The sequence below is a fragment of the Phacochoerus africanus genome, chromosome 6 (assembly GCF_016906955.1).
Source record: "Phacochoerus africanus isolate WHEZ1 chromosome 6, ROS_Pafr_v1, whole genome shotgun sequence".
In the NCBI taxonomy this organism is placed as follows: domain Eukaryota; kingdom Metazoa; phylum Chordata; class Mammalia; order Artiodactyla; family Suidae; genus Phacochoerus; species Phacochoerus africanus.
This window is the reverse complement of record NC_062549.1, coordinates 70,030,814-70,047,887: the sequence shown is the minus strand read 5'-3', so window position 1 is coordinate 70,047,887 and position 17,074 is coordinate 70,030,814. Positions and strand designations below refer to the sequence as shown.

General features: G+C 38.2%; 1 protein-coding gene across 2 annotated transcripts in view; it reads right to left on the bottom strand.

Annotated features, from left to right (window-relative positions):
* Positions 1-9,470: 9,470 nt before the first annotated feature.
* Positions 9,471-17,074, bottom strand: part of LOC125129286 (cytochrome P450 7B1) — a 172,447-nt gene continuing 164,843 nt past the window's right edge. For both annotated transcript variants that reach the window (XM_047783845.1, XM_047783846.1), the window contains exons 5-6: positions 16,053-16,228; positions 9,471-10,008 (exon numbers count right to left, since the gene is read on the bottom strand). In XM_047783845.1, the coding sequence (XP_047639801.1) occupies positions 9,721-10,008; positions 16,053-16,228 (464 nt within the window). In that variant the 3' untranslated portion in view covers positions 9,471-9,720. The remainder of the gene's footprint in view (positions 10,009-16,052; positions 16,229-17,074) is intronic.

The window sequence follows — 17,074 nt, the reverse complement described above, 5'->3', positions numbered from 1 at the left end:
ATGAGCCGGTCTCTTTCGAGCTCTGCGTTCCTGCTAGAACTTGGATGCATTTGGATTTGCCAAGCCAACGAGGGGCAGGTTGATTTAAATTCGGCCTTTGAAATCAGACGTTAGGCACCCTAGAAGGAAACTGGAGGGAGGAGACGGCGGCTTACGTTGAAGAGTAAAAGCATTTCTTAAGATAAGAGTCTTTATCTGCTCGCCGGATCCCTGGCTCTTCTGATCCTTTGACTTGTGTTTATTATTTCCCCCCGTTCAAAATAGTCAGGTGTCTGTTTTACCCCAAGGCCATGGCTAGTGCTGGTGCTGGGAACCTGGCAGGGCAGGAGGAAGGAGGGGGAGGCTTTCCCGCAGCCAGCCTGCCAACCCAGGGTTGGGCACGGAACGACATCCACAACCCTTGTGCCCACCATGCTGCTCCGCTCAGGCTGCGCCCCAGGAGGGACTCGGGATCCGCAGCCGCAGAGCACCCCTTCTTCTGGGGCTGTCCCTGGACTGGCGTTCTGGGTGCCTCCTTTGAGGAGCAAGGCCATTCAGCCTCCAAGTTTCTAGGGAAAGAAAGCGAACTTCAGGGGCTCTGCCTCAAATTCTCTTTCCAGGGGAAGCACTAGCATGGGGTTGTCCCCTGGCCCTTCGTGGCCTGAGTTCAAGCGCAGGGGCCAGACTTGTAAGAAGCATACCGCTTCTTACCCGGGAATTCAGCGAAAGCGCCCCCAATTTTAAGTCCAAAGAGCTCATCACTTCCTAGCAAGGCAGAGAATCTTAGCTCGCTTTCCCTGAGGCTTGATTTTGGTTGAACCCTATCACTTTTTCTAAATGACTCATTCGTCTTAACACACTCCAGGAGACTTCTGGACTATTGCAAAATTATCAGGTACCCCTGAGTGTGTGTGTGCATGTGCCTGTGTGACTTTGCTTTCCCCTGTGTTCGCTAATTCCGACAATACAGAAATACAGACTAGAGAGCTCTGGAAGAGAACTTTCTGGGCTGGGAAGGTTAGACTGCAAAGGGAAAGAGGATTTGCAGTTACCCTCCTGCCCCCCAGCCCCCAGTGTATGATGGACAACCCTCTCTTACAAGTCATCAGGATGCTTTGATGGAGAGTTGGCTATAATTATGCACAATATGATATCATTTTCCTTCCCAGCTTGGGAAAGAGTTAATTCTTTCCCAAAGACCATAGTTGCCCTTGTCTTCTCAACCTGATTCAGAGATGCAATAAAATATGAAGCAAATTTATGATCTGTTTCAAGCATTTTATTGCTGTATTTTTAAATTCATATATGCACATATAAGAACTATGATCTGTGAATAATTTGAAATGCTATACTAGAATGATACATTTTAGATAAAACATAACCATATCTTTATATAATTGTCTCAGATTAAAATAAAAAAGAAAAATAGATTTCTAATGTGGACCAAACTGAAAAACTAATGACAGCCATAAACTGCTAACCAACCATAAATTAACATCTTCATCAAATGCTAAAATGATATCAGTGGTTATATAAAGCAATTATTATTTCTCTTTATAAGTTTTAGAATAAAGTTCAGGGATATTTAAAGGGCCCATTATTTACAAATGCTTTTCCATCTTAAAGATTTCATATTTTATTAGGAGGATAGTTGCAACTCAAACCTGCTATGTTAATAGGGATGTTTAGAGATGAAAATTTAGTTTTAAACATAAAAATGCTTCATGGCCTAACCTCATTTTATGCATTAACTCTGCTCTGGCAATTACTGAAGAACTTGGTGTAAGGATTTCTTTGTCAAATAGCCTTATCTCTTCTTTGACAATGGAAGACAAATAATTTCTTATTATGGAAGAGACTCAGATTATGTACCTAACTGGTTAAAACATTAAATCAGGCACTGTCTGTTCAAGTGCGTGCAGCTCCATTTGCCACGTACAGTCTCTTTCTGCAGAGCTATGGTCAAAATTCAGGTGCTATGCTGAGCTTGTCCCCTCTATGTGAGACTTCTAAGAAAAAAAAAAATCTTTCTAACCAGGCCAGGCCTCCACAGAAACATGAAAAGCCATGAAGGAAGGAAGGAAATAAACCTATTAAATACCCCTGGATAAATCAGCAGGGGCAGGGATTAATTTACTTTAATTTTCTTTTGGAGAAGCATCAGGTTTAATAGAGAGACAGAGAGAGAGAGGTACAGATATCTATAGATCTATCTACCTGTCTACCTATCAAGTATAGATTCCTCAGGAGTGAAATTAGGTAAAACCTGGAATAAGTAAAATTTAGAAAAAAATTTTAAAAAATGAAAACAGAACAGGATCTGGATGACACACATACTCAAATTATCTCAGTCATGCAGATGTTACTTCCTGTTTGTTGCCCTATCCCATAGTTATTGTGGATGAGCATCTCCAGAGGTCAAAGATAAACTAAGATTTTCAACTGGCTAAGTCCTATGACCACTCTTCAGTTTAACTTTTGGCAAGAACTGTTTAGTCTGAAGACGTTCTTCTTTAAAAATGAATACTATTTTTACTGCTTTTCTGTAAATCTAAAATTAGTTAAAAATAAAGTTTAAAAAAATACTGAATTTTAAAACATGCAGAAAGTACCACTTCCTGTATGCTTTCAGGTCTATTAAAAAATCCAGAAGTGAGCACAAATACTTTAAAATATATTCCATTTAATGTATAAAACAAAGGCATGTATAAAACTTGAAATATATCAGCCAGTTCTTAGCAGTTATGGAATGAAAGTATATTTCATTTAAATCATAATGTAAACAAAGACATACAATCATTTACTTAAAAATGGGGGTTGTCAGATGATAATGGCATACATTTTATGTTAAGTATAATGGTTAGTTCTTCTACATAAAAGTTATATGGAATAAATGTTCTCTTGCAAATAAGTAAGACTCTCCAGCTGACTTGTCCTTTATAAGGGTTTAAATTTGACTCAATGACAAACCATTGGTATTAGTACCTTTACCTGTTATTTATATTGCCCTAGTTTCTCCTATAAGCACAAAACTTATGTCATCAAATATACTTCAATTAAAAAAATCCAAAAACTTATATGTTGTAAGGGAAATAAAATGCCTTATGGGTATCTCTAAATATTTACTGTCTAGGTGGTCTGACATATATCCTGTCTCTCCTTATAAAAATGAGTACCTTTAGGAATTAACGTAATTTTGATATCAAACAATTAGCAAAAAACTATATCAAATACACTTAAAATTATCCAGCATATCCACTGAGTATTTTTTTCCATTCCACTATATCCTGAATAGAGAATGCACATTAGTAGTCACATAACCATGGGTAATGCCAGACAGTTCTGCAAATTATTATTTACTCAGTAAGTGTGAGAGTAAAACTAAAAGCCAAGATAATTATTTCATAGATTGTCTATTTAACGACGTGAATTAACTTACGTGGTAAGCCATACTGAATAGACTAGTTCAAATGAACAAGAACACCTTCAGAGTCTGAGGCAATCCTGTGAAATAATAATGGCTCATGGGAGGGTCTCTTAGACAGGCCAAGTGTCCCAGTGAAATGCTGTATGCAGTTACTGAAGGAGACACACTTCATCGACAGCATTCTGTGCTATGTGCTTTGCTTACAGCTGGCATTCCAGCTCTATGAATACACAGACTACTGTCCAAATGTTACTCAGCTTCATTCACTATCTATGCTAAAATGACCCACAGAAGACAAAGACCACATCTCTTTGGAAATGGAATCTCTCTCCCATTCTTGTTGTTCTGATACATCCCTCCAAAGAATAATAGCCATTATTAAGAACTGTAGCCCAGCAAGGTTGACCTGGTTAAAATAAACTTGTTAGAAAACTTTTAAGTCACTGGTATTTCTTGGATATGTTTTTATTTCCCACATAAATAAGTGAAAATATATGGGAAAATATTCTGAATATAACAACGAATGTATTTTTATCAAAAGTATGGGAAAATTAGAATATATGTATATGTGTGGGGGAGGGAAATGGGGATGTGGGGATATTCAGACAGCAAAATTATTTTCCAAATAATTTACTATTTGTAATCAAATTCTGTCACCCAACATGCTCCTAGTAGGGAAAAAAAGGGGACACAGTCATTCACCTGTGCTTTAAAAGCTGATTTATTGGCTTGCTGTAAATTAAGAAAAACAAAAAAACAAAAAAACAACCACATGAAATTGACTTACAAAGCGCTTGCATTTTTCGCATAAGATTTTTTTCAAGATATTTTAGTTTCTCATAAATCTGCATACATACCATTTTAACATCAAAAGATAGTGTTAAAAAAATTCAGGACAATAGTTTTTTTTTTTTTAATTAACAGCACTCCTCTGCTTAAAAAATATTTTAAAACATAAGTATTGCCAAATTACCTCCTTTTAAAAATTGTGCAGTAGAGTTTTCCACAAGTTAAATTTATCTTATTCAAGAAAATATTACAAAGTAAACATTTAAACAAAATAGTTCAAACATCAATGATCAGTGATTTAGATTAACACTATGAAGTAGAGTAAGTAATAATTGCTTCAGATAAATACTAGAGAGTTTTATGGGATCACCCATCGTAATTTAAAATAATGCTACAGGGAATGTAATCTTGACTTGCTAACTTTTTCCTAATTGAGTTTGTGAATATGAATATCTAATAAAGCAGTTCCAGTAAATAATGGTTTGCAATACTGGCAAATTTAATAGGGTAAAACACTGTATATTCTAAGGGCATATAATTCTTGTTTTATAATTACTGACTTTATTTTATATTAAGATCAAAACCTAGATAATTTTTGTGCTTTCATTTTTGAAATTGGTCTTAATATTTCATGGTTAAATTAGAAGAACTAGCTTATAGAAACTGCTACCCAAATTATATTTCACGAGGAAAAAAACAGACGTAATCATGCAAATTTTAACTACAGAAGCCCCTCTGCCTTATACTTCTGACCTAAAACTTAATGATAAAATGGAGAAAACACAATGAGGTGTGCCAGGAAAACCAAACAAGGCAGATAAAAGTTCCCAAAGAGTTTGCTTATCCGCACGCCTTATTTAGTGATAAACAGCTTTTTTCTTAGTACCTTTAGAGCATTTAGTTTTTGCTAACTGAATGACTCATCACTGTTGGTCATCGATATAAAATAATCTTTTTCAGTTATTTTCTTTAATTTGAAATTTAGAGAGGGCTGTAAAACTAAAATGATGGGTTTTTACTATAGGTAAAATGCAGTTTTAAAAAAATTCTGAAGCCTCAGTGACTGTATTTGGTTTTAGTTATTTTCCTCATGTAATCACAATACTTGATGTATATGTTCTATTGTATGTAATTATGCAGAAAGTAATTTCTCATAATTGAAGACTGACTTGGAAGGTTAGAACTAGTGATGAATCAGAATTACAGAAGAGTGTTAAGGAGATGAATTTATTATGACTATATTTATTATAAATGTGTTGAGTATGCATTGTTTTCTCTAATAAACTGTGTCCTTAAAGAAGGGTAGTGCAGTGCATAGTTACCAAATCTAGGATAGAGGGAATGCTCAATAAGTGTTCGATTGAATAAATGAACAGTGAATTCACTAATGACAAAAAATCATTCCCTTTAACAAATACATAAGAACAGTTTTTTTTTTTTTTGTCTTTTGTTGTTGTTGTTGTTGTTGCTATTTCTTGGGCCGCACCCGCGGCATATGGAGGTTCCCAGGCTAGGGGTTGAATCAGAGCTGTAGCCACCGGCCTATGCCAGAGCCACAGCAACGCGGGATCCGAGCCGCGTCTGCAACCTACACCCCAGCTCACGGCAATGCCGGATCATTAACCCACTGAGCAAGGGCAGGGACCGAACCCACAACCTCATGGTTCCTAGTCGGATTCGTTAACCACTGCGCCACGACGGGAACTCCAAGAACAGTTTTTAAAAGGCACAACGTATCTCCTTTACAACTTTATGTTGTGTGTTGCATTATACTTTTCAAAATAAGTTCACACATCTTCCTGTATTCAATCCTCACAATGAACCCTGGTGTCAAAAGGCTTTATAATTTTTATTTTGCAAATATGGAAATTGAAGCACTGAGATGCAAAATGATTTGATAACAAACCAGTTATGTCATAGTTAGAATCCCTGTCTTTGAACTTATTTCTCCATGACATTTATTTTATGCACAAAAACTCATGAATTACCAGGTTTAATTCTGTCACAAGACTCTCTGCCATCCATTGTTTTTATAGAATATTATATTTTCTATACTATTTCTATTCTAAATTTCTTCCACTTCTAATTATAAATTAAGCAGGACTTAGAATGGAATAATTTTCTGTTCTCTCTGCTTGGCATCACAAAAGTATACTACTATGAATGAATGTAAGAATCTGGAGGTTTCCACCTGAGGCAATATGGTGGATAGACGGGCTATACTTTGTGGGAGGCAAGAGAGTTAGTACTGGGCCCAAGCCGGGAATGTGTGTATGTAATCCAAGACCTCTGCACAAAGCCAGAACTTGCACAGGAAATACTGTCAGTAGGTGACCCAGCAAGAACCCTTGCTTCATGGACAAGGGCTGTTTACTTGCCTGTCTCAGCCTTGGCTTTGGATAAAAGGGGGAAAAAAAATCCAGAAAACCTCTCCTGTCTATCCTTTTTTTTTTTTCTTTGTCTTTTGTCTTTTTAGGCCCGTACCCACGGCATATGGAGGGTCCCAGGCTAGGGGTCCAATCCAAGCTGCTGCTGCTGGCCTGCACCACAACCACAGCAACGCAAGATCCAAGGCACATCTGTTATCCACACCACAGCTCACGGCAACACCACTGAGCGAGGCTAACGATGGAACCTACAACCTCATGGTTCCTACTCAGGTTCAATAACAACTGACCCACTACAGGAACTCCTCCTGTCTATTCTTAATCATACAGTGGCACGCTGGCTGATTTAGGGCTAGAACCCACACTATCTATGTAGTTCCCAATACCTTCTCAAGATGCTCAAGTTGAAAATTTAAAGAAAAACAAACTATAGAGTCACACCCACAAAATAGTGATGATTTGGAAATACCACATACAGAATAGAAAACAGGTTTCTTACTATACTTAAAGAAATGAAAGAAGATATCAAAAATGATGGGGAGATAGGAAGAACAAAAGAGAATTCTCAAACTGAAAATGTAAGTACTAAATTTAGTAAACTTAGTGGAACTGACATCTTGAAAGCTGATAAATTAATGGCTGGCACCCAGACGCAGATCAACCCTGGAGACCCCATAGGAGGGGAGGGTGGCAAGAATCTGAGGATGGACCAAATCTAGAACATCTCAGAAAATGAAGGCTGTCATGGACTGTGTGTGTGTGTGTGTGTGTGTGGTGGTGATTTGAGGACAGGATCTGCAGCAGGCTGCACACAGCAATGGGAGGACAGATGAGGGTAGAGTTTTTAGGTCCTGCTTTGGCCTCTCTCCTAAATTAACTACCCCACCAACATAGTTTTCACCACTAGGTGAACAGAGCATTCAAGCATAGTGGGTGCACACTATGGAATACTACACAACAGTTAGAAGCAATAGATTAAATACATATACAGCAATATGGACATATCTTTAAAAACATAGAGCTTAGCAAAAAATTAAGAATATAACATAGAAAATATATTTATGAAATTAAAAGCACATGCACCTAAGATAACACCTGTTTTATAAAAGCACATACAAATAAAGAGATACACGCCAAACATATCCAAATATTTGCCTGTGATGAGGACAGGTATAATGTTGGGATTTAGCAATAAAATAGAATGAGTGAAGAAAGCCAGAGGGCTTTGTTTGGACCAATTACAACCGTGTACCATGAGCTAAGGGGTATAAGGAAAGTGATCACTCAGTCCAATGGACCTGAGGTTAAAATAAAAAGAAGGAAAAACAAACTCAATGGATGAGTTAAAGAGCAGAATAAACTGGAAGAAAGATCTAAAGAAATTACCTAGCCTAGAGATAGAAAATATGAGGCGAAAAGGTCAAACAAGATGGAGCAGAGAGCAAGGGGATCTAATTCAGAGCCTGAGAGAGCAAAGAGTCAAAGAGATAATCACTGCGAGTATTCCACGCTTGATGAAAGACGCATGTGCTCAGACTTAAGAAGCACCCTGCCATGCAAACATGAACAACAGAAACTAAGAACATCAAAGACAAAGAGAGCATGTTAAAGCCGTCAGAGAAAAGAGGCAGACTGCCTACTGAATAATTAGGGTGTAATTATTCAAGGCCAACCTTTTGATAAAGAACAACGCAGACTTTAGAACAGGAGCTATCTTCAAAGTGCTGCGAGGAAGTAACTTCAGTCTAGACTTGGGCACCTAGAGTAACCACCTTTCAGGAATGAGGGCAAAGATGAAAACATCTTCATTCCAGCAAAAAACAGAGTTTAGACCAGCAGACCTTCACCAAGGTGTGCTTAGAGCATGTACTTCAGGAAGTAGAAGATAAATGCCAGAAAAATCTATTTAGTTATTAAGTATGGTTAAGTATTCGATAAAGTTATTTTAAAAATCAATTTCCTTTTTAAAACTGAGAGCACATTTCTGAAATACTAAAAGTGCCAGGGAATGCGGCATGAATTAACTGGGTTTAATTACCTGCTTTGCCTGTTTATATGGCATTTAGTTTGGATGCCAGACAACCATTTGGCAATCTGATATCAGAAATCTTTGAATCATCTACACAATGCTGCATTGTGGCATATGGAATTACATTGTATTACATAATGTTGCAATTCAAATAATACGAATAAACATCAAGTCCAAGAGGTGAGGTGTCGAGAACAAAGACTGCCACTGAGTTTCTCTGTTGATATAAATGGGAGCATTTAGGAATGTTAATTGCAATACTGGCGTAACCCTTATAGTTTACACTAGAGTTAAATGCTACAATCAATCCTGTAACGATTTCAACATTTACTCCTACAATAAACCTAATACTAATGTCTAGGGCAATCGCTGAATATATAATAGCTTTTGGTGTGTCCTCACACTGATAAATCTTATCAGCATCTAACTTGAACATGAGTGGCCTTATATAACAAGAAATTTCGATCTATTGAGCCATAGTATACAAAGTAATAAAGAACATTTGTGGATGATTAAATAGTGAAGTGAAGTTGAAGCATTTAATCTACTGCAAAACTCATTTAATGCAAACGTACTCCGGCAATATAGATATTATTGATATTATACTTGAAGGGAACGTTTTCATCCAGTGTATCTCATGGAAATTTAATTTCCTTTTCTGAGAACTTGGAATTTGTTAAAGTGTGTCCATTTCCAGCACAAACTTCCTTGAGTACATCAAGTGTATTTTTACATATTAGAGAAGAATTTGTGACTTCAAAAAAAAAACCCCACAGTATTAAATCTTATTGCTGTGAAGACACACTTACTATGACAGCTGAAAATCATAGTATGTAGAATTTTAAAAAGCTACTTTAGGTTTATCATTATGTTGATTTTTGATGTCCATTTTCATGCCACCATCCTATTTTTCTTTTTTCTTTTCTTTTTTTTTTTTAATGATGGGTTTTGCGACCAGATACAAACTGGAATGTTCTCCATTCAAACAGAAACTGGCACTTTAAAAACAAACAAAGCAATTTCATCTGAAGAAATTAAAAACAAATAGGTGAGCTGAGGACCTATTTGGGTTAGTTTTGATAGATTTCTTTTCTTTCCTTTTAGCTTCTTTAAGATTTTACTTTGTATCGAAATGAAACATCTGAGTCTGGATGCTGAATGCCAAACAAAGAGCGACTGAAGTTTAGTTTTACAGGTTTATCATCAATTATTTCTAAATCAAAATAAGTTAAAAGTATAACCAACAATTGCTTTATTTCAACAACTGCCAAAAATCGGCCCGGACATTTGCTGATTCCAAATCCAAAAGGCATTAGGTAATACTTCAGCTTTTTCCCTCTTTTAAAAAAGGTGGTTTTCTTCTTACCATTTTCTATAAAACGATCAAATCTAAACTCCTGTAAAGAAGAAAAGAGAATGTTAAAGTCAAATATTTACATGTAATAGTGTAAGTTCAGGTTCACAAAGCTACCAGCACTCCCTGCCCATCTTAAAAGGTTTCTTTGAATCCGGCAAAAGCCAGGAAGGGAAACTTGGCTAAGAGCAAATCATGTATGGGCTTTCAGAAAAAGTCCAATGTTACTAGAAAATTACTTCTCCCCTATCAAGCTGAAATCCAAAATGTTCTGTATGACTTTTCTTCGCATTTCTCTCCTATTCTGAGTTTTCCAGGTATAGAAGCAGTATATCTGTTTTTGTTCTCCAAGATGGGTGCTGGCTTATGGGTACTTGAAAAACTTATGTGTCAGGTAGAGAGAAGGGCTCCTGCAGAGCTCTTTGTTACTAGGAAACAGTACAACCTACTGGCCACAGAAGTTGCCTGAGGACCCCTAGTGTGTCCTTCTCTAGTCCCTGCCCAATCAGCTACTGATGGATGAGAAGGATGTGTTTAGGATGCAGTGCTTACGTTTGGATCAAATAGGTATAAAATAATAAGATTCCCATTGAGCACTAGAGAGGACCTAAGCCACAGAATCAGTCTGGCATGGTTTCTGATGCTGTGTAGACTTTCCCCAATAGCAGTTCTATGAGAAACTCACTAGGTTTCTGATATGTTTTCATAAACAAGTTATACATAAATTATGGGGCTGTTTGGTCCGCCATCTTAATTTACTCTCACTTGTCTCTGAGAGGAGGCTGAGTGACCTTATTTCAGCCCATGGTGAATTAAACCATTGATTAGATTAATGCACGTGGCTTGCATGACAAGGACTGAGTCTTTTCTGTACATGGTGCTCATTAACATTAGACCTGCTCAGCATAACTTTCCTATGAACTATGTGGGCAAAGGCAAAGAAGCGTGTCAGCCAGAAAGGACTCGGGTTATAGTGAAAACCCTGCGATACATGGATTGATTCTGCATCCATCACAAATGATCTAATTTTCTCACTCAATGCCAGGATTCATGTCAGCAGCATCTTTTCCTTTTAAAGTATGGGACTCATACTCATTTACCAAGGGTACTAATTTTGATGAACAGTCAAGCTTAGGAAACACATCTTGGTTAGTTTCTATTCAACCCCTGCCTCCTGACTTGCAAGCTGATGAGATCATAAGGGCAAAATTAATCTGCAACAGCATACCAGTATATTTTCCCAGAGACAGTTCTGGGATGCATCCGAATAGGATCTAACCAGTGCTAACCTCAAATTATCTGTCCATCCTTGTACAGAGCTTGTCTATCCTTGTAAGAGCGCCTTGCCTAAGCCAAACCAGTTGATGTCCATTATGCCATGCAATGATTTTATTTTGAAAAGCTCTCACTCCAGTCAGTCCCATGGTTCAAGGCAGAACATGCAAAAGGTAAACTTAGCTTGGGTGATGACTTCACGGTGTGCTGATATTATAAACTGTCCTGGCTTTTCTGTTCTTCTTTGTGAATACAAAAGCCCCATTGATCACCAAACAATGTCCTTGTCCGCCCCCTGCCCTATCCCTGCCACCTTCAGTTAGGGTACATGCAATTTCCTCCAACTTCCAACCAACCAGTAATGTCACTCCTTTAGTTTTCCAACACCTCTATTCAGTTTGCTCATAATAAGCATCATAGAAATTCCTATCCAGTTGTTTATATTATGAAACAAGAAGGGAAAAGGCCAACTTCTTAAGCTCTGTGACTACCACCCAGCTCAAACGGACTGTGAGCACAAATGTCCTTTTGAGTTAAAATTTCTTTTCAGTTTGTTTTCCATTGCTGCGACCTGGTAATCCCGAGCAGGACCAGTATAATGAAGGGCGTGTGGCTGCTGCTAGGAATAGAGTCTGGTTTTAGCCAAAAAGAGAAGGGGTGGAAGAATCTCACCTCGGAGATTTTGGGGTCACAGTGACATAGAATAAAGATAGGAAGCTCAAGATCACATTGATTTGGAACCCCTTAAATACATGGCAGCCTAAACTCTTTGCAGTAACAACAGCTCGGTGCTTCCCTTCGTGGCTCAGCGGAACAAAGCTGAGCTGTGGTGTAGGTCTTGGATGCAGCTCAGATCCCATGTTGCTGTGGTGTGGGCCAGCAGCTACAGCTGTGGTTCGACCCCTAGTCTGGGAACTTCCATATGCCCTCAAAAGACAAAAAGGGGGGGGCAATTAAATGTAACATTATTAAATGGATGAGAATAGAGACATCATCAGAGACATGTGAAGACACTGAAATTTCCTACTGTTCCTCTTCTGATTGTTGCGGTTGACTCCATGCCTTTTTTTCACGAGCTTTGTGGAGGCACCAGTCATGGTAGTTACATTGATCTGGCCTCTGACTGAGTTAGTCTAGGGTGTGCGACCTTGTCTTGTCAGTGCCACAGGGGAAGAGTCTGTTTGGCCACCTGGGAGAAGTTCCTTTCTTGGGAAGAAAGAAAAAAACTATGCAATGGTTCACCACTCTTCCTCATCTAGAAGTGGTTATATGTGAATATGACGCCTGCAAGGCTGCAGCTATCTTGTCACCAGGCTGAAGACAGAGCTAACCCATCCGCAGGAAATGGCAGAGCTAAGAAATCCCAGGAGATGGGAGTTGTCACGCTGTCTTATTTGTCTCTGTATTTTCAAAGCCCCTACCGAGTGCTATGCACATAGTAGAGGTTCCATATATGTTTGTTGAATTAATGAATAAATACATGACAATAAAGTGTATTTTAAAAGCAATCTTCAAGCTTTTGAAGAAAACAGAGATATCCAATGAGTAAATAAAGATGTAGAGAAGGAAGAGTAGATGAATATTCAAATAGAAAATGTTTACAAATAGAAAATGGTATAATATTTAGCACTAGAAATAAAGATTGGATAGACGATACAATTTCCTGGATAGAGAAGAATTTTGGGTATGAGTGACTGAGGAACATTGCATAACACCCTAATCTGTGTTTTCTAAATTTTATGTTTAGTTCAGTTCAACAGATTTTTTAGCACTTCCTGTGTATGAAGCATTGAAGATAAAAAAGCATAAAACGTGGTCTTGCTGGGGTTGGTAACAGAATATGATGATATATTGTATTCACTCAATTCATCTTTTTGGGTATAGAAATCTAGATTAGACAAAAGATACAACTTCCTAGAAATAACAAATGTCACTGTCTTGAATAGAGGACTACAGAGCTGCACTGTTGCCCCTGATTTATAGCTGGTCCTCCTGGGAGCAAGATGATTAAATACATAAGTTCCTTTTTTATCTCCATGACTTGGGTTCCAATCAGCGATGTGCTGTAGCCTGAGGGTACACATCTCTTCCCAACATGATTCAGGATCTTCACATTGGTAACGTGAAATAAGCCAAAATGAAAGAATTTACACCACGGCAATTTATAAAATCAGGGCTTTCAGCATGCTGGTTTACCAACATGGTAGGTATGGATGTACCAATTTACTGGTGTGGCATGATTTACCAGTGTGGCACAAACTCATGCAACATGGAGCATGTGGCTATGAGAACATAGCCATATGATAAGGACAAGCCTCATAAGCACTTAATGACAAGGGCGTTTTGCATATTTGTGTCACCCATTATGCATCAAAGTGCTTTCTGGATAGTAGATACTCAGCATATGGTTGTTTTCTTGAAGTGTATTAATGGCACAGTCTCTATTCCAGTTGGAGAAACAGATAAAAAATTATTGAGAGTATTTCCACATTTGTCATGACAAGTATATTCTAATAGCAGTGACAATAATCAGAAGAGTACTGATACAATTTTTATAGTGATTTGGAGTTTTTTCAAGGGCTTTCAAATTCATTTATAATCCCTACACCTCTGAGAAGTAGATTGGACAGACTTGCATGAGGTCAAATAAGGCTTTTGAATTTCAGAGCTTTTGAGAGGGATATACTAATAGCTTTGTAGTTACTTTGTTGTTTCACTGGGTCCTTACTTTAGGAGGATACATGATTATGGTAATGTGTTACCATCTTAAATGTCTGCTGTTTCTCCCCTATGGCCCAGCCTCTTTTTACCTCTTAGTACCTCCACAGAAAAACCAACCAACAGATCTGATCTTCTCCATAACTCTAGTTTTGAATATGACATTTTCACAGAAAAGTAATCATCACCGTTTACTGATTTCTTAAGAGCCAGCGGCAAGAATTCTGGCTGCCAATTGACATACATTTGAGGAAGCTTTCAGAAAAATTTAAAAAGCCATCCATTTCTAGTTAATTAAGAGATTATCTACACTTTTTTGGGTAGCATTTAGACGGATAAAGAGAGAACGCCCATCAACTCAAGTTAGAGCTACCCTAATGATGCTAAATCAGTATTTATGGTATTACAATTTTGTAATTTTGTTCTTCCCACAGATTTAGTATGAGCCAACCTTTCTGATTACTATTTTTAAAAAATTTTTTAACTTTTGGCTGCACCTGCAGCAGGCAGAATTTCCAGGGCTAGGGGTCAAACTCTTGCCACAACAGTGATCCAAGGCACTGCAGTGACAGCACTGGATCCTGAACCTGCTGAGCCAACAGGGAACTCCATGGCTTCTATTTATTATGTAAAGTTTGGGCATTGCTCTTTAGGATCCCACAGAAAAAAACAAATCAGCACACTTTCAATGTTTACCTTTAATATTTAAATGCCTAAAAGTCTAATTTCCGGTCTTTTCCATCATGAGGGCAGGGTCAGGGGTGGAGAATAGGAGGAGCCCAAAGACCTTAACAACAGTGGTGATTCAGTAAGCACTTATTTGTTGATTTTACTCTTGCGACCTGAATAGTAAACTTAATGACTAGCAGAATAATCACTTCGTATAAAAACTAAGCAGAAATTAAATACATTAACAATTGGAGAAAGAAACTATTTTTAAATTTGAAATATTTTGCAAATATTAGCTATTTATTTGCTTTACTAATTGAACACCTATTTACATGTGGAACTTTTTGATACTTACAAACATGGAGATAAAGCCTGTTATTTGCAAAATGTTCACTCCCTCACTGATATCCTACTTCTGATTTGCTGACATTATTCGCATAACACCTCTTCTGAAACACACAGAAACCACATGCACATCCTCCCCTCACTTAAAAAATTTTGCCTTTGCTAATGACATAAATGCAAATATCTCATTGTATTTGAAATCTGTCCTTTTCTCAATAATTTCCAAAATTCAACAATATCTGAATCCAGCTTGGCCGCCAAACATCTTAATAACTGGGTTTAAAAGCAGTTGAGCTATAAACTGCTCAAAAGGAGGATAGAGGTCTCCCTTTGAAAAATGACATTTTATATACAAAACCCACTGCAGTAACAACATGACTCGGTGTGCAATTTGCATGCAGGTGGTGAACCTCTGAAGTGGTATTAAGGGATGAGCCAGGGTGGATTAATTTCCAGTCTTTGATATTCATTAACTCCAGCTTCAGAAAAAAAAATACAAGGAGATGACACAATTACCCTCAGAGCTTCACCCATGAGCAGCAGCTTTACAATCTCAAGTTCATAATACCATCCTAATTGATCAAGAAGGGGCACATACCTTTATTAAGAGGTGAAAAAGTAGATGGGCTTAACTATGGCCATGACAGTACCTGACTCTGGGATAGTCAACCCCGCCTCTGGAAACACGTAGCAGAATAGTCATCATTATTTATTCTCTAAGCCACTCGTCAATAGCTTAGCCCTCTATGGTTTTTGATAATTCTCTGCCAGGCAAAACCTAACGGTGGCCTAAATAACATCCATAATAGTATCAATATTTATTTCATTTGAAGAAACTACCCTTTAATTTCATCCCTGTATTTCTATTTATAGATGACGAAACCTTTGAAAGAGAGACCCTGAAGGAAACCTTTCAGGAAATAGGAAATCTTTCCCATTAAAAGGAAAACCAGGAGTCATCAAGCTCCCAAATCCTTTCTGGAACGAAGTGGCAGAAGAAGGAGAGATGGAGAGATCAGGAGGGAAGGACTGGGCTTGCTGCATCTAAGAGGGAACAATGCCGGCTTGATGTTTATTTACCTCTGGAGCTTCAAAGATTTCAGGGTCGTAGTGTAAGATGGGAGGAAAGACGCCTACAAAGTCACCCTTCCGCAGACAGCAGTCCTGGGCCTCTAAATGTAGTGTCAGGTCCTCTTGAACAAAACGAAAGGTGCTTGAAAACGAGGATAGTCGTAAGCTCTCAAGAATGGTGCTTTCTGAAGGAAACAAGCAAGCAACAATTGCACTGAAACATGACTGCTCCAGAAAAGTGCTCTCAACTTATGGGGCACCCAGGGGGAGCCTGTGGGAGTTCTGGGTGGGAGAGGGAGGGGTGGGTGATGAGACAGCTATGGCCTGACCCCCAAAGCTTGGGGCATCGCCCAGGTAGGAGGCAACAGCACTGTACTGGGGCAGAAAGTCATTAATTTGGAATTTTGTAGGAAAGAATGATCTGCAAGATAGGAAGGCTGTATTGGGATATATGCACTGGAAATGAAAACCGTATCCCAGTTAAAGTACACCACTGGTGGGTTATTTCCCCAACCTTTGGAACTGCGATGCCTTCAAAGCCAGGCTTAGGCATTTAATAACCACTTAGGCAGCAAATAGTCAAGTAATTGTGGTGTGCTTTCTGAGACAGCGTAACACTTAATTTCTTTTATGCTAGCTGTAAATAAAATGTGAGTCAGCATTTGCTGGAAGAATTTCAAAAGAAAAATACTTTTATAGGATTCAGAAGAAAAACCACATTTCCCCCAGCATCCAGGGAAAATAACAGCCACCATCATAACCTGGAAGGTTCCAGAAGCAGAATGTCCTTGCTTTCCCAGTGGCCTTCACCTTTTGCTCCTAGCACGACAGATTTTATGGCTAATTTCCGGCAATTTATCCTGGCAGTTTGAGGAGGAATTCCTTTGGGAATAATATGCATAATTTGCATAAATCATTCTGATAGCATGCATATCAGCATGTAGCCCCTGTCTAGGTCTGCATCTCTGCCTTCATAATCAAAACTGACTATGTTTTCACCAGCGTGAATGGGTCCTAGAATAAAAAGCTTG